The 17,933-nt window shown below is 39.2% G+C and overlaps 2 protein-coding genes across 2 annotated transcripts; one reads left to right on the forward strand and one right to left on the reverse strand.

The window, feature by feature from the left end:
* The first annotated feature begins 63 nt into the window (after positions 1–63).
* Positions 64–3,391, forward strand: LOC105278031 (DDB1- and CUL4-associated factor 7). Its single transcript, XM_011336828.3, has 4 exons — positions 64–534; positions 814–1,098; positions 1,259–1,811; positions 2,073–3,391. The coding sequence occupies exons 2-4, from the start codon at positions 846–848 to the stop codon at positions 2,305–2,307; spliced, it is 1,041 nt and encodes a 346-aa protein (XP_011335130.1). The 5' UTR covers positions 64–534; positions 814–845; the 3' UTR covers positions 2,308–3,391.
* Positions 3,117–17,249, reverse strand: LOC105278033 (transmembrane protein 205). Its single transcript, XM_011336829.3, has 4 exons — positions 16,568–17,249; positions 5,406–5,599; positions 5,097–5,260; positions 3,117–4,697 (listed from the first exon to the last, which is right to left on the reverse strand). Exons 1-4 carry the CDS (start codon positions 16,843–16,845, stop codon positions 4,410–4,412), a joined length of 924 nt encoding a protein of 307 aa, XP_011335131.1. The 5' UTR covers positions 16,846–17,249; the 3' UTR covers positions 3,117–4,409.
* Between the last annotated feature and the right edge of the window lie 684 nt (positions 17,250–17,933).

Consider the following 17,933-nt stretch of genomic DNA (forward strand, 5'->3'; position numbering starts at 1 on the left):
TAATATTGCGGAAGATTGCAAATGCAGAGTCCTTCACTTCGCGCATGCGCTCTAACCTAACCTCACAAGCAGCAGTATGCGGTTAGTATATTATAGAAGGTCCGTGATCATATATGACACTTCACTTTGTTTGCGCTGCTGTGTCTACCGTGAAGATAATGTTTACCAACGTTTTATCATGCCATTTTTATGTGATGCAATGCATATTTAGGAACTAATTTACTAGAGGGATAGAAACGGACGCAAGCCAAATCTATGTGGTTAGAGTTCTGAAAAATTCGCCGAGAAATTTGCTTCTAAATTCTAAAACGACGCCATTTTACACACGAAATATCAGCTACACTGGACCTTCGCGAATGATTTCTCATTCTTACGCGGGGTATATGTGTGTGAGACGTGGAGTATAAGTGAATCTTTGTTTCGTTTCGACTTGACGATCACATCTTTCCCGGCGATATGATCGTTACGAAGATTTAAGCTCCTGGCAGTCGTATTATTCTTGGTGTTCACTCCCCTGTGACGTGCAGTCACCAGGTTAGTTGTGACAGGTTTAAAAAAACCTCGCTGTTCTTCTCGCGCGATCCAATTAATTATTTTATTGTTAATCTATCTAAGTTTATCTAAGATATTTTATTACAATTAAGTTACCGCACTTGAAAGAGAGAGAAAGAGAAATCATTACAAAAATATTGAAGAATTATGTTTACCAAGGGCATCATAAATACTGCAAAAAGAGAAACATTTTATGTTGCTAAAAGAAAATATGATTGTTAAGTATTTCTCTTAACATGAACCGTCAATGTTTCCTTCCAGTGCAATAAACGCAGGAATACTAGAACATAGTCATGGCTATGCACACAGTACCGCCCAAGCGGAAAGAGATTTACAAGTATGAGGCCCCGTGGCCTCTGTACAGCATGAATTGGTCGGTGAGACCCGACAAGAGGTTTCGCCTGGCTCTGGGAAGTTTCGTGGAGGAGTACAATAACAAAGTGCAGATTGTTTCGCTGGACGAAGAGACGTCCGAGTTCAGTGCTAAAAGCACATTTGATCATCCTTACCCGACCACGAAGATCATGTGGATACCGGACAGCAAGGGTACCTAGATTTAAATTACATCTTTCACGTGTGTTATTATTATCACATAACGCATCATCAATCTCAATCATATTTTTTGTAACTTAGATTGCATATATCACATATAATCTAGCTCTAGCCTTTTGTATGATTGTATCATGCAATAGCAAGTATTTCTCAGGTATGTTTCCCGATCTTCTCTCCACATCGGGCGACTACTTGAGAGTGTGGCGTGCCTCGGAGCCGGAAACTCGCTTGGAGTGTGTCCTAAACAACAATAAAAATTCGGATTTCTGTGCGCCTCTTACGTCCTTCGACTGGAACGAAGTGGACCCGAACCTGATCGGCACTTCCAGCATAGATACCACCTGCACGATCTGGGGTCTGGAGACTGGGCAAGTGCTGGGCAGAGTAAACTTGGTCACCGGTCATGTAAAGACGCAATTGATTGCGCACGACAAAGAGGTTTACGACATCGCGTTTAGCCGTGCCGGAGGCGGCCGGGATATGTTCGCCTCCGTCGGCGCCGACGGATCCGTGAGAATGTTCGATCTGCGACACCTAGAGCATTCGACGATAATCTACGAGGATCCACAGCACACTCCGCTCTTGCGATTAGCGTGGAACAAGCAGGACCCGAACTACCTTGCCACCGTTGCCATGGACGCGTGCGAGGTCATCATCCTCGACGTCCGCGTGCCGTGTACGCCAGTCGCGAGATTAAACAATCACAGGTACGTACAAAAAAATATACATATGTGATTAATATAAATATATATAGATAAAACACATAGGGGGTTTGTTTCTAACATGAAGTATTTTGCAGATGAAAGGAGGAATCATATATCTATTTTATACATTGATATATTTATCTGCTATATTTATGTATATTTTATATATTGATATATTATGAATAATTGTATAGGAATATTTTATTAGTTCTTCCTCGATAAGGAGACCTTTTCTGACGAGTCATTTATCCCTTTCTCTGACAGAGCCAGCGTTAACGGAATAGCCTGGGCGCCGCACTCGTCCTGCCACATCTGCACAGCCGCTGATGATCACCAGGCGTTAATATGGGATATACAACAAATGCCAAGAGCCATTGAGGATCCTATACTCGCGTACACCGCTGCGGAAGGCGAGGTCAATCAGATCCAGTGGGGCGCCACACAGCCCGACTGGATAGCCATTTGTTACAACAAAGCGGCCGAGATTCTCCGAGTATAAAGGTTTTTCATTAAGGCATACATTCTCTGCCAGAGTATTCATTCAAACCGGAAACGAATGTTGCTGGATCGACTTTTTTTAAATATTAATTTAATAATTTTTTAATTAACGTAGAGTGCAAAATGTAACGCTAAGAAAGCAATTAGGTCTTGTGTACACGGAAAAGCTGCAAGTTGATTGGCCACACAATTCTTGGGCCAATTTCTAGCATCGTGTACACAAGGCCTTAGCCATAGAGACGTTTCATTCGTTACGTTATATATTATAATTGTATATATGTTTATAGAGATATATACATATGTGTATACACATATACATATACTTAATTTATGATATATAGTAGTAGATTAATACCGGAAATCAATTAAGATTCTGGATATTCTTAGACTGAATTATCATATAAGTTTAATTCAACATTTGACATGCAGCCCTCAAATTGCGTTGCTGCAAATTACGGTGTTAATAAGTTCACGGAATGTGATCATATTGTGATTATCTATAACTATATATATATATATACACATGTATACATACATACATATATATACGTATAATGTACAGACTCTTAGTTAATAAGTTTTTGATATATGAAGACATACATTACCTAGTGACTCCACGTTTCATATAAATTATGTACTTGCTCGACTGTCATCAATGACGTGAATATCGAATTTGCAATTTTGTTTATAAAGGCATCATAATGTTTATTGACTATTTAAGGTTTAATATATAGAGAAAGATACTTGATTATTAGGTTTGGCATTTATGTGAGAAGGTGTATCGATAATTAATAATAAGAGTAAAATTTATAAAAAGGCAACACATATACGTATATTATTATATACTGTATAAGATATATCGTATGTTTTACAAGTGTTTAGTGAACAGAATGCAATTATTTACAACAATGCGCTCCGCGCGTGCGCGCGCGCGACGAATCCACAATTCAGACAATTAGCATAAAATGATGATTGCGACGGCTCTTCCGTTCATTTTAATCTAGACACGTTACTCTCGACATGTCTGTACGATCTCTCTCGGTACGCAGTCTCTCCTTCATTAGTTCAATAAATATCATTAACTCTGATACAGAGCAAGCGTATTTTTGTCTCTAATCTGACAGCGAACAAAATTCGCGAAATGATTTGACGTGAAAGATTATCGCGCGAGCCAAGATTCTCCGATTTCCATCGTAGCTAGAACATTTTTATGTATCTCTAAGTTCATCATTAAGCAGAGCACGATCGTAGATGGAATACTTTTATGTACCGAAACCGCTGATACTTTTGCGTCAGCAGATAGTTTCATATATTTATCTCGCGGCGCGAGAACTTAATTGTCGTCACGTCGATGCGAGAACTGAAATGCGCTTTGGCAAGAATATACATGTGTGCCTTGAAGCTTGAATACACACGCAGTTATACGTATAATACTTGGTCTGCCCTATCGTCTATTCTAAATCTCGAGATATATTCTCAAGATATATTATTTACACGCGAGCATCGTCGACTTCGTCACGGCGACGAACAAGTTACCTATTCAATCTCTCTCAAGGGATTCTAACACAAGTTACATGCACGCTTTCAGCAATAATTTAACACAGCACTATCAATGAATACGCAAGCAGATCATATTAACGAGAAACTCCTTGAAAATTTCTCTTCCACCATCATCTCGGCTTGATCCTCTCCCGAATCAGATAGTGCTCCGGAAGTAAGCCACGGAGGGTGACTCACGTTATGTGTACGCGAGCGAGCTACCTATCGTGATCTTCATTGAGTGATCATTCTACTTTAACATAGAATAAGCACAAGAAGCTAATGCAAGGAATAGTAAAGGTCCTCCTCGAGGTTCGCAGTTCGAGGCAGCTGCACTGAAGGACTCGCCGTCAGCTTGTCTCAGGCGACTTTAATGGCAGGAAAGATCGCATCTCGTACCTCACCGGGTTCGCATTTCCCGATGCGCTCAAATGACTTTGTCATCATCAAACGTGCAAGCCACGCACGCATCTGTCTAGAATTATCCTCTACGTCTCTCGAGGATCTCTTCGAGCTCCCAAACGAACGAGTGTACAGACTTCTATGATCGGAGACTAACTATTCTTACAGGACGCACAGTTTGCTCGCTATGTAATGGAGATGCAGCACCGTGCATGCCATGGTGAGCATGTTTCCCATGGCGATGCAGACGTGCACCCGACGGAACGTCTGGTGGATCTTCAGGTAATGCGGACAATTCTTCAGCGGTCCAAGGCTGTAGCGGCCGACCTCGTTGCCGACACCCGCTGCACGTTCCAAGCTGTTCTTCTGCATGATCAGTCTTAGAAGCGGCGGCGTCAGGTACAGGCGTATTAGTAGTTCCAGGAAGAAAGCTCCGGACATTCCACTGACCTGGAATATACAAGTGTCGCTTTTTATTATATTTATTATATTTCTGCGTATAGTATTAAGCTATCATTCCTTAACAGTTCACAAATTTCTCAGAAAATAGCTGACTGAGATTGTATTGACAGAATTTATATGTCGCGATTTTATATTAATAATATTACATCTTATATATTATTATTAACATTATACGATATATACATAAACCGATAAAAACTAAATTAAATTTTTTAAAAATTTTGAAAAGATTATTTTCTAGAAGGATAAAGTCATGAAGTCAAGTTGTATTTTTCTATGAAAAGAGATAGCATTAAATAAGTAAAAATTTATCATCTTTCAGGTAATTGTTTGACTAAAAATCTTTTCTTTCAGAATACAAAATTTTCGAGCTGTGTACATATGTACCTGAATTGCGATTTCGGTGTCCCACGTGTGCGTCGGATGATGCTTGACGAATATGAGGAGCGTGGTGAGGCTGAGGCACGCGTTAATCGTAAAGTATCTCGGGAACAAGACGCGTTGCACTTCACCGAATGTATGTCGCGGCAGCGCAAAGTACAAGGACAGTCCTGCGAGCAGATCGTTCGGTGTAAAGAAGATTAATTAAAGAAAATTAGGTCAATCAGGGGAAGCAGGAGGAATCGGTCCAGCTGTTCTTATAGCGTACACATAGGCTGATCTCTTACAAATGTATATATCTTGTCTCATAATTACCTGATACGAAAGTCATCCAGATTTGGGCACCAAAGTGCATGACGAAAGACGCGAGATAAATGAAGGACGCCGTCCTTGATTGAGGATGATCAGGGACCATTACCCTCTCCTTCGTTGGGACGAGGACCGACGTGACGAATAAGACCGCTGCGATCGTGATTACGTGAGCTGGTTGCGTCGTGTAGAAAAGGATCCTGTAAAAGAAGGATAATTATAAATCTAGTACTTCGCATTTTTTTATGACAAAAATGATTTGAATAAGAAACCCTACTCGAAGAATTTATTACTGTAAATTAATTATTATGTAAATTATGTAAATTAATTATTAAATTTATTTGTCTTTCATAAAGTCTTTCGTGAAATTAATTGATCGAAATTGAGTAGATCTGTATAGAATTTATCATCGAAATTGATTTCGAAATGCATTTCATTGTTTTGTCAATGCTTTCTCTTCTCCCAACTTCTTGTGTCTTCGTCTCGCACGAAAAGATAACTCTTTGACGCAATTTACGAGATATTGCTGGGCGTCGAAGATATATTGTGCGTATCCTCGCAATTAGATAATTCACCGAGTACTTGAACTATGATTGTTTCATATCCGTCCTCGACAGAGACAGCAGATGATAGATAACCGGCCGAATTTTCGTCACGCGTGCCCTTATTTCGGTTTAATAATTTGCGGCACTTAACACTGATTTGTGCGTCGCGATATCAAAGTCAAATAAATTCGCCGGAATCAAAGGCGCTTGAGAATGTCTTCTCTTCGCATTATGTTTCTCTGTCTCCTTCTGAATTGAGATCAAAAATAGTTCGCATGGAACATCATCAATATAAATTATTATTAAATTTAAATATTGTTGCAAGAGGTTGCAATAACATCGTAGCGTTTTTAACTATTTTTCTTTTACTAATATTAAATAAAACACAAGTATGTAACATATAATGTGAATTAAAGTATTTAAGGTATTTCCTTATCCATCATCTTTCACCATCTTCCAGGTAATTTTCTGACTAAAATATAAAACGGCTCTTTATAAGCAGCTTTATGAATGACTAAAAATCATAACATTAAAACATAAATAATTAAAATTGAAAAAAATAATAATGATATCCTCGACGACATTTACACGAGCATTCTACATGACTACATTGATTGCCATTGATTTATCACACGAGTCTCACAGATGCGACGCAAAAGGATGGAGAACCCGTTAATGGATTTCAGCGGGCGTCTCCCCCTTCCTGTGATCAAGCGGCCGCGGCGTATTAAAAACGTGAACGAGCGGAAATAATTCTTGCACGTACAAACACACGTGTCACCTGCGCAATATTTATGTGCGTGCGCGCGAGTACGTGCGTGACCCTCTCTCGAAATTCGCCTCCATGATTCGCTTTATGATGGTTGGCTGGCGCTGCTGGTCAACCACCCCAACGTGCCATCTTCTTGTTCTCTTTCTCGAGCGCACGCGTGCATACAATAAGCTGCCTTGCTGAATCGAAGTTCATCTTCGATCTTATATAATTTATAAACAAAATACACGCGTGTGTGTATTTCGAATTATCTCGAAACTCTGATAGGTTCAAAGATATCCGATTTGTCTCCCTCATGTCTTCCTCGGAGACGTCGACCTTGTGATTTAATCTGGCCGCTACCGGATGACGAGACGCAAGATTATCGCCCGCGACGATCTCAATTTCCTGTGTCGATCGCGATCATAAACAGACAAATAATTTTGTCATCAAACAGACAAATATTAATTTTGTCAATCAAGCGGATTAATAATTTTGCAACATACGTATCTATGTTGTCTTCTTGATCGATAAAGATTTGAAGAAATGATTCGGTTCCAAAAAAAAGACTTCGTCACAGTTTCAGTCGCGCCGACAGAATTCAAATTCAAATTCGGGAACATTGCGAAATTTCGACGTAGACGGTCAAGCCTTTAACGCTCTAATAATTATATCACGTCATTGCACAAATATAATAATTACGTGTGTTCCCGCGCGGATGCGTGATTAACGGCGTGTGAATATCGCGCATAGTCGATACAGCGATCAATTATTTCTCCCTCGTTGAGCAGATAATTGAAATCGATGTAAAGCGATGGACGATGGTTTCATCCTTGGACTAATTTTGTGTTTGCAGATAAAGTTACGAGAGCGCAGCTGCCGAGAGAACGAAGGAGGGAAAAGAAGAATCCAAGAGAGAGAGAGAGAGAGAGAAATCCTCCCTGGCAACACGGATGCGGCGTTCTCGATAAGAAAGATGTATCGACAAGCGCGACAAAGCGTGATCATGTCGATGAGCGCCCAATCGCTCAACTCTCTCGGAGAGAGCCGATTATTAAATTTCTTTGTCGATGAGGTCAGCCAAAACATTCGTCCGTCTTCAATCGATTTGTTGTGCGACTCGTTCCTCGAAGAGACAAAAATCTTATCGAACATCGCGCTTCCGTTCGTCCAACTCGTGGAACGACGGATGCATTTTCGCACCTCGGATCTCACCGAGAGTGCTATTTTCGCATCGACACATCGCGAGTTCATTTGTGTGCGTTCGCGCGCGATGCGACGACAGCTGCGGAACAAACAACTGTGTAAAAATCAGCTGATGCAACCATGCAAGGCTGAGTTTGCCGACCTTTTCGATTTCGCTCGTCGTTCGAGAGTGCCGATCTTCTCATTTCTTATTTATTATTCGCTCATTTCTAGTCCGTGCTTTTTTTTAGATTGTAATTCGTGTTCCTATTTACTTTGTTTTTAGTTATTAGAGTTTTTATTTCGCTCTAGTTTTATTAGATATTTAATTCGAGTTACTTACTCATTATTTGAGCCTCTCTATCTCTCTATAATCATCGTTCAAGTCTTTATTTCTCTTGGTTTATACAAGTCTTTGTTTCTTGATTTTTATTTAATTATTACTACTTTAATCCATATTTCTTGTTATTTATATTTAATTATTATTCTCTATTTAATCTTTTTTTTAATTATCATTATTTAATCATTATTCTTGTATTTTATCTCCATTCCTCTCTATTATTATTTAAAGTTACTAAATACTTTCTGCTAGCGACCACAGGATCTGTGAAAGGGAGCGCCGGGGATCGGACTCCGGATACGCGGCCGTAATTCGCGGTGTAAACGTATCGGGCGCACCTACATACATACATACATACGCATCAAGTTGCGTGTATAAGAACACCGGAGCCTAGCCGGTATTATCAAGCCGCACCGGGAAACGCCGCGAACGTGCGAGATGGCACGCACGACTCGCCGCTCGGATTTGCGGTCGCATATGGTTCGCAAAATCAATCCTTCCCGATCCGATTAATGACACGAGGCGGCACATGCACATCTCTGCTGCACGCATTCAGCCTGTCCGTCTCGTCACTGTCAATTACTAATAACATCGCGTTCTCCACTCAAATAACGCCACCCTAAAGTTCTTTTGAATCTGTGATAAATGCAAATGTTCCTGTACATCTCGATCAATTTCAATCGCGAGAGACAGCTGATCAATGGATAAGAATGTCAAGTCAATTTTAATAAACGCCAAATGGGATTTAAAACAAGCAAGATGGAACAAAGAAGAATAATAATTGAGACAAGGCTAAAGAAAATTTTAAAAATATTAGAAATTTTATACATATATATATATATACAGGGTGTTTCCTAAGTAAGTAGACAAACTTAAGGAGGATATTCCTTGGCTTATTTTAAGAAGAAAAGGTCATATAAACATATGTCCTAAACTGCTTTGTTTTCCAAAAAAAGTACAGCACTGCAGTATCATGGCTGCAGGTGGACATTTTCAGCAGTTACTGTGATGTTATTATTTTTCTTTTTAGTTACTATTTTCTTTTTCGTTATAATTTTTCTTTTTGGTTACTATTGTTTTTCATTTGTTTCATTTGCAATAACACAAACTGTTCTATAATAAACGAAAAGTGAACGAAAACAGTGATGTACTTTTTTGGAAAACAAAGCAATTTAGGACATATGTTTATATGACCTTTTCTTCTTAAAATAAGCCAAGGAATATCCTCCTTAAGTTTGTCTACTTACTTAGGAAACACCCTGTATATATATATAACATTTTTTAATTTTCTTTAGCCTTTCCTTAAATAATACTAATTTTTCATATATATTTGTATACAGGGTGGCCCATTTTAATTTATACAGTCGATTTTTTAAAAAACTAAAAGAAATACGAAAAAATGTTTCAGACAGACACTACTTACTTTTCGATGGAGAATAAGAATCTGCAATAAAAAGTTGGGGTTTCAATTTAAGAAATTGAAGGTGATCTTCGCGTGACCTTCAAACGACTATTCAAGGTCAAACCAATGGTGTCATCTTATGTCCCCCTCGAAATCGTGACATGTCCGTCTGAAACATTTTTTCGTATCTCTTTTAGTTTTTTAAAAAATCGACTGTATAAATTAAAATGGGCCACCCTGTATATGAAACAAATTATATATATAATATTTTCAGATAAATAATGGCTAAATCGCTGTGGCAAAACTATCCGGGAACACATGTACTCTGTGACACGAAAATGTCCAATGAGAAAGCCACGAAATCGCACGACACATAATGGAGTGACTAGAGGTAATGCAAAAGGCGCAGAAACATTTAGTCACGCCTCGTTTGCGGACTCTTTGAAGGCATGAAGATGCCCGTCGTGGCAGATTGCCAATCGCACGTCCAACGTGGCAGGTAGGATGGATGTTGTGCATACCTCCTAGCAGAATTCTCCTCTTGTACTCGTTAACTCATCATTTAGTACAGAGTTTCTATTAAAAGAGATCTTTCAAATCTGGTGACACGTGTCTCTGGAGTTATCGATAAAGATAAATTATTAATAAAGCAGAGTAACACGCGAACAATAAAACACTGCAAGAAATACTTCCCGTTCGATGCAATTTCCGTTTCGTTCCACTTCAACGTGCACTTCGGTATGTCGTTTTATTTTTGTAATAATAATTTAAAGCAATATGCAAAGACGATGGCTACAAAAACCGCTTCTAGTCTTGTTTTAATTCTGTCACTACATTTCTTTTGGAACAATAATATAAATAATACGCAAAAAGGATAAAGACTACAGGATAAACGTGCAAAAACCGAGCATTGTAAAGAGCACTCTTAATTTTCTTCTGATCTCTCTTTCGACCTGTCTTTCGCGATTTTTACGCCTATTTTTGTACAATAATGCAAAGTGACATGCAAAAAGCAGAAACTCCAATAAGCACTTCTATTTTCATGCTAATTCGAGATCTACAAAATCTTATCTTTGAATGATTATGCAAAATATAAATATAAATTTGCAATAGAGAGACGGTCTGATTGACGTATGTCCATTAAAAAGCTATTAGCACGAATAGTGATTAGCGGGAAGGACCGAGCAATCCCGGGGATACATTTTCGAGACACTTGAATAATAATCGATCAAAGGATTAGGCCATTTATAAAGGATCTTTCATCCTTTTTCCCCTTTCTTTCACCCGATAATATTCCCTTGAGTTACCAAACGAGTTCCTGAGCGCGCGCGCGTGTGTGGCCGTCCGAAGCATGGAATTATAACGTTTTTATTGGATCCACGATGCGAGGCGTGTACATCGCCCGAGGAGAATGCACACGTATACAATTCCGGCGCGAAGGAGTCCATTACCCTTCATTAAACTCGAGCAAACAAAAATTACCGACGCCCCTCGTGCGAAAAATTCACGCATTACGTAAATATACCGCATTAAAAGGGATAATAATTAATAATATGCAACGATATAAAATAACGTAATAAAACTAGGTGACAAAATAAAAGATTATCAGAAATTCTATGATATAATATTACAAGTATGATTTTAATTGTATTATATCGCTAAAAGAGATAATAATTAATAATTAGTGTACAATAATAAAAATATAGTAATTAAATAAGTTTTTAAAAATAGTAATTATATAATAAAGCTCGAGAATAAATTAAAAAATTAATTTATCGGACATTCTCGATTCATAAAATTCACAAAATCTGCTATAAAAATGAAAAAATGATAAAAAATAAGCGAATTTACAGTCATTAAGTAATTTTTTTAATTGCTCGAGTTTATCTGATATGCGCGCCCGCACGTCCTTCGCAAGAATGCGTCGCCTCTCTTTTTCGAGGAAACGTGCGATCACGTGACAAACACAGTCATCGGCCTATACTCTTTCGCACGAGACACGCCGTAGACGTACAATAATTACAAAATGATTGCCCGACCAATTATAGATACGTGTAAACGCCCGGGTAAACTGCATCGAGATTGATGATTATGCATGATTTATCATGCATATAGTTTCTATCCCTTCCGCGCGGTTCAGTTCTAAATTATCGCGATATTAAGGCATAACAAAATTTCCATTCGATCAGAATACTAAGATCTGTGGAAATTTTATGTTTTATGCAGACCGTTGACATTTTTTAGCGAAAATAGTTTTACTAATTTTATGTTAAATTATCTATAGAGGAGAATCCCCTATTATGAGATATGCTCCTAATATGAGACAATGGGATTTCTGCTAAACTAGTGAACACCATCTGTTAGTTCCACCATGAACTTATTTCTCTTGGTGTAAAATGTATTTAGTGAAAAATTCATTGTTCGTTATTGCGTTTAGCCTTTGCAAGAAAAGGTTTGTGAAATTGTGAACATGTCAAAGGAACTTGAGGTACGTCTTTAAACCTTGTTTATTAAATAATAAAGAAATGGTTGGCAATAAATTCAGTATGCAATGATAGAGTAGAATCGTAGTAACAGGAAAATACGCAATTTGTTGAATTGCTTAATTGTAGGGGTTAGATTTCATGATCGCGGAACCGCTAGGCGTGTGGCTCGTATAATGAGATATTCAGGGTACTCTTAATATGAGATAATTATTGCTCGAATGAAGATTATATAGTGTAATAAAAAGAAAGAAAATACTACTTAAGGTTAAAGAAAAGTTAATACGAATTTATATTACGAATTTTTGTGTATTTAATTTTTATAGAATCTGACTATGGAGGTTAGAGATACGAGGAAGCGTCGACAGTGGAATCGTGAAGATTTGGCGAAGGCTGTGGCAGCAGTATTTTTATAAAACTATCTAATAAAGTTTTTTAATTGCAATACTGATGTATTTTGCACTTTTAACACCGATTTCTCGAGGTATCTTATATTAGGAGCACACTTTCTCGATCCTGCGTAAAGCTCTTTTCAAATTTTTTTAATTTTCAAAAAAAGAAATATTTAAATTAGATTTTTTATTTCACCGACCTAAAGCTTATTAAATTCTCTTCAAGATAACGTATTACATTTTAAAATTCTGCCCATAGATTTCCTTACATTCGGCAAAATCGATATGGTATCTCATAATCGGGGACTTTCCTCTATAATATTGATGGCATTGTTTGACACATCCGCATTGTATTAAATTAACACAAAAATTGAGTGGATCATTGGAGACATGTGAAAAATATGTTGGATTTAATACAATTGTTTCAATATGACGCTTATATACAGGGTGTCCCGGGTTTTAACCGACAAACTGCGGGAGCATATTCTACTAGTGGAAATAAGAAAAAATTCTTATATCGAGTTTGCTTAGAAATGCTTTATTACAAAGTTATAAACCAATATTGAAAAGAAATATCAGATAAGTAACAACGGATTTTTTCACAAAAATATAAATTATCTACGCAATGATTTAGTGACGCATTTCAAAATCTTGTCCTTGCACATCGATACAAGCTAGACATCGACGTAGTACAGAATTTGTTACGGTACGACGTTCCTGAAAATTTTGTTGCATCTCGGTAACTGAATTAGTAATTCGTTGCTTTAAATCTATCTGGTACTCTCCTGTTAGGAAATCTACGTTGATACTCTCGTACGGCAGCTCGTGCATTTCCCTCACAGAATCCGTACACGAAATGAATATCGGTGTATTCCTCATTTGAAAACACTTTTGGCATTCTGATAGTAATTGCTAGTTCACACGACGATTGAAATCTAACGGCTACTGTTGCGAAAGTAACAATCATACTGAATCGTTTCAACATAGTGAACATGAATACATGTGAATACACGTAACATAAACATCCTCGACCTTCCAAATTCTACACTATGTTCCGTTGTTACTTATCTCATATTTCTTTTCAATATTGGTTTATAACTTTGTAATAAAGCATTTCTAAGCAAACTCGATATAAGAATTTTTTCTTATTTCCACTAGTAGAATATGCTCCCGCAGTTTGTCGGTTAAAACCCGGGACACCCTGTATAAATCTAAAAGACACGACAATGGTTTCTGGAAGCTCTAATACACTTCGCGGCTAATTTGATTTCTCTCGGGACACACGTCTCATGTCTCACTCCGTTGGATGTAAGAACGAACTGATTTATCGTCACCTTCAATCAGTTTCGAACGTTTCGAAGTAGCATCATAAAACCGTTCGGCTCGTTCTCGATCACTAATAATAAAGAGATCCATCCGCGCGCAGGAATCGCCAATCAACCCTCGCTTTCGCAAGTAAAAACGGATCAAAGACCCGGTGAGACTCGCGAAAGAGAAGAAGAAGACACACCGCGGATGATAAAGTGCGTTACGCGCACGTAAAGCTTGCGAAAACACGGAAAGTTTTCACGATTGCGTGCCATCGGTCGTCATTTGCGTCATGCTGTGATGCGTCGAGCTTGGCTGACGACGATTTGCGATTTTATCGAGGCTTACTGATACATGTCGCGACATAATATGTACATCGCATAATGAAATGCATGCTGCCTGCATGTTGCCTCGATTGCACATTGTCATTTCGGGGATAGATCTAACGATTCTGATAATATTGGAGCCTGTGCTGGCTGGCTCCATCTTTATCTCCGAATCGTCCGGAAGACTTATCGCGCGGCCAAATCGCGATATCAAAACTCAATTAATTAGTCCTTATCTATTATCTGTGTCTATTAGTACACGTGCGTCATGCAGACAATAGTCTGCGACGGTGTAAGACCGTGATGTGCAAACGAGAGTGGCGAAGTCTCTCGAGGACTTTAGTGGACTTCAGTATTAGCTCAATGTAGAGACGCCACTCTAAATCCCGGTTTCCGCACGGATGCAGATGATGTTTACTCGCGATCAGCATCAGCGCGATCGACGGAGGTCAGAGTGCCAGATATTGACCTTTCAGAAGTAATCGTGAAAAGAATTGCCACTGCCTCGAAGCACGAAGTCGTATATCGCGCTCGAACTTTCCATCCACCGCGACGAACCTTTGCTCTTCGAGATACGAGAATGCGAGCATACGAGAATTTTTATCGCCGGAATTTTATGCAACATATCTCATGGATGCATCGTCGAACTCTGCTGAACGTTTCGAAGTAGCGTCATAAAACCGTTCAGCTCGTTCCCAACGCCAATCTCCCAAGATATTAATGAAGCGCAATTATGTAGCTGTATAAAAATATTTGTTATATACACACGTGTTATTCGTGTGCATGTTACTTGACGCATCTACTGATATCGGCATTATTGCGTCTCATTGATTGAGCGCCGCTTCCATCATGAGTGGATGCTAATGAGTACATAGAGGTGGTTTCATGTCATGAAGCAGGATACGAGGAAATCGCCTATATAGGAGCTCTTGTGCCGGTAACGAGTTTATGACAGCGATAGCCTCGTCCATAAAACTTTCTAATCACAAGGGGACATGTGAAGAAATGTTTTCTCCGCGTACACAACAGGTGTGTGTGAGAATTTTGTAGCTTCAAAGACTTTGTATCTACAAAGACTTTATATGTATAAGTAAAGCTAAATATATAAAATAAACCTATAAAATATCAAATAAAAATATTAAAAAATATAAAAATATCTAGGAGATAGAATATTCAATGTATTATAAATGTACGAAATATTAACTACATGAAATTCTGATTTAGCAAGAAATCCTGAAAGAATCTGTTACATGCTGGAAGATCGCAACAGAAATCTTATAGAGGAGAATCCCCTATTATGAGATATGCTCCTAATATGAGACAATGGGGTTTCTGCTAAACTAGTGAGCACCATCTGTTAGTTCCACCATGAACTTATTTCTCTTGGTGTAAAATGTATTTAGTGAAAAATTCATTGTTCGTTATTGCGTTTAGCCTTTGCAAGAAAAGGTTTGTGAAATTGTGAACATGTCAAAGGAACTTGAGGTAAGTCTTTAAACCTTGTTTATTATATAATAAAGAAATGGTTGGCAATAAATTCAGTATGCAATGATAGAGTAGAATCGTAGTAACAGGAAAATACGCAATTTGTTGAATTGCTTAATTGTAGAGGTTAGATTTCATGATCGCGGAACCGCTAGGCGTGTGGCTCGTATAATGAGATATTCAGGGTACTCTTAATATGAGATAATTATTGCTCGAATATGAAGATTATGTAGTGTAATAAAAAGGAAGAAAATACTACTTAAGGTTAAAGAAAAGTTAATACGAATTTATATTACGAATTTTTGTGTATTTAATTTTTATAGAATCTGACTATGGAGGTTAGAGATACGAGGAAGCGTCGACAGTGGAATCGTGAAGATTTGGCGAAGGCTGTGGCAGCAATATTTTTATAAAACTATCTAATAAAGTTTTTTAATTGCAATACTGAGGTATTTTGCACTTTTAACACCGATTTCTCGAGGTATCTTATATTAGGAGCACACTTTCTCGATCCTGCGTAAAGCTCTTTTCAAATTTTTTTAATTTTCAAAAAAAGAAATATTTAAATTAGATTTTTTATTTCACCGACCTAAAGCTTATTAAATTCTCTTCAAGATAACGTATTACATTTTAAAATTCTGCCTATAGATTTCCTTACATTCGGCAAAATCGATATGGTATCTCATAATCGGGGACTTTCTTCTACAGATTATAGAATCTCAAACGCGCCCATAAGCACATGGCGCACAAAAAACATCAGAATTAATTAATTAAACCTGCCGAGAAAGTCATTGAACTTAAGACGAATTTAGGCATATAAAGAACAAATTATTTTTATCTTGAAAGATAAAACAGATAAAAAGAGTAATCATCCATTTCGCATCAAGTTGCTCTTCAAACCCAAAATCCTACTTAAATCTAGGAAATCAAGAAGAAAGACCCTTTGCTTACTTGAAAGCCTTGGTGCGGCGCACAATCCCATAGAACTTGGTCAGCTTCTTCAGCAACAGGCTGTACCGGGTCGTGCTGCTGGCCAGGACGTTGTCGGCCAGGTCAGGCAGAAGAAGCGTACTTCGCTCCTGCCGACGAAGGTGCTCCTCCTTCTCCAGCATCTCCTCGTGCAGCTTCGTGTACTTCTCTTTGGCGCGGGACAGCTTGCTGTTCAGCTTCGGACCGGGCGGGACGACCGGCTCGCCCGCTTCGCTGCCCATCAACGTGCGTACACACATGACGCTCCGCTGCCGATGTGCCACGGTACCGGTGAATTAAGTCTCCAGCTCCTGCTGAGCCTCGCTTCCCTCAAGTGGGTCCGATGGAAGACGACAAGGCTCTTCCCAAGCAAGAAGAGACGAGAAGACTATCTTCCTTTGTCGTCTTTGGACTCTCCCAATTCCTTCCGTGATCAGACCGGAAGCCGAAGCCAAACTTCTCAGGGCGACTGGTCTCCTGTCAACGTGGTTATCCGTTCCCAAGCTGGCTCTGAACTGATACGAAGCTCGCGAGCGTGTTCGCTCGTGTCGCGGCAGGTGGGCTCGACGCACTCGGATGGTCTCGCGATAGCGCCCGCGCTTTGATAGCCGGCTGTCCTCGTGAGGGTGACCGATCTCGCACGACCGTCCCGGGCGCGTGCTGTGACGTGGGAGGGAAAAGAGAGAGGAAAGAAATTGCACACCCGCCTTTCCGCCCGCCGACCGAAGAGTGCGCTGTGCCTCGCCGCCGCTCCACTTTTATGTCGTACCCTCCTCCTCCTGCCCTGTCCCTGCCGTCGCCGACACGACCGGCCTGACGGACGCGTGCGAAAAGGGCTGGCGCGCCGTGGAGGAGCCCTTCCTCACGGAGGGGGACGTGGCTGGTCCCTTTCACTGCCTTGAAGTCAGCCCTGGTACTTCCCGAGATGATCCTCGATTCCTGGAACCGAATTCCTTGAAATACGATGTTGTTCCAGTCTACACATATATCATGTTCTATCTTTGTGTTAGAGATGGGGTTCTTCTGTTCCTTTATTCTTGTCGTAAACCCGCGAGAAAGCGGGAAAGGATTTATGTAGTTAATGTCTTGAATACCTTGAATGTTTTGAATATCTCGAGTATAATGATATCTTGAAACGGGATTTCTTGTTAGAGAGATAAAGAGCGTTGCTCTTGCCCCTACGAAGAAAAGAGAATTAAAAAAAGTGAACAAAATCAAAAATTGCAAATGTACCTTTCTCTTCCCCATTCGTCGCATTAGTAAACCACGAAATGCGATTTTGCTTGCCTGGAAGATAATATTGGCGCTGTCAACGTCATCAAGTTCGAGAGCCTAGTAAAGCAGTGAT

This window comes from Ooceraea biroi, chromosome 1 (assembly GCF_003672135.1).
Source record: "Ooceraea biroi isolate clonal line C1 chromosome 1, Obir_v5.4, whole genome shotgun sequence".
In the NCBI taxonomy this organism is placed as follows: domain Eukaryota; kingdom Metazoa; phylum Arthropoda; class Insecta; order Hymenoptera; family Formicidae; genus Ooceraea; species Ooceraea biroi.

Excerpts from the sequence above, each read along its gene's own strand:
- LOC105278031 (XM_011336828.3), top strand. The coding sequence starts at position 846 with ATGGCTATGCACACAGTACCGCCCAAGCGGAAAGAGATTTACAAGTAT. Across the intron at positions 1,099-1,258 it reads GTGGATACCGGACAGCAAGG|GTATGTTTCCCGATCTTCTC; the intron begins GTACCTAGATTT and ends AGTATTTCTCAG. Across the intron at positions 1,812-2,072 it reads GCGAGATTAAACAATCACAG|AGCCAGCGTTAACGGAATAG; the intron begins GTACGTACAAAA and ends TTTCTCTGACAG.
- LOC105278033 (XM_011336829.3), bottom strand. The coding sequence starts at position 16,845 with ATGTGTGTACGCACGTTGATGGGCAGCGAAGCGGGCGAGCCGGTCGTC. Across the intron at positions 5,600-16,567 it reads CGCCGCACCAAGGCTTTCAA|GATCCTTTTCTACACGACGC; the intron begins GTAAGCAAAGGG and ends CTTCTTTTACAG. Across the intron at positions 4,698-5,096 it reads ACACCGAAATCGCAATTCAG|GTCAGTGGAATGTCCGGAGC; the intron begins GTACATATGTAC and ends TGTATATTCCAG.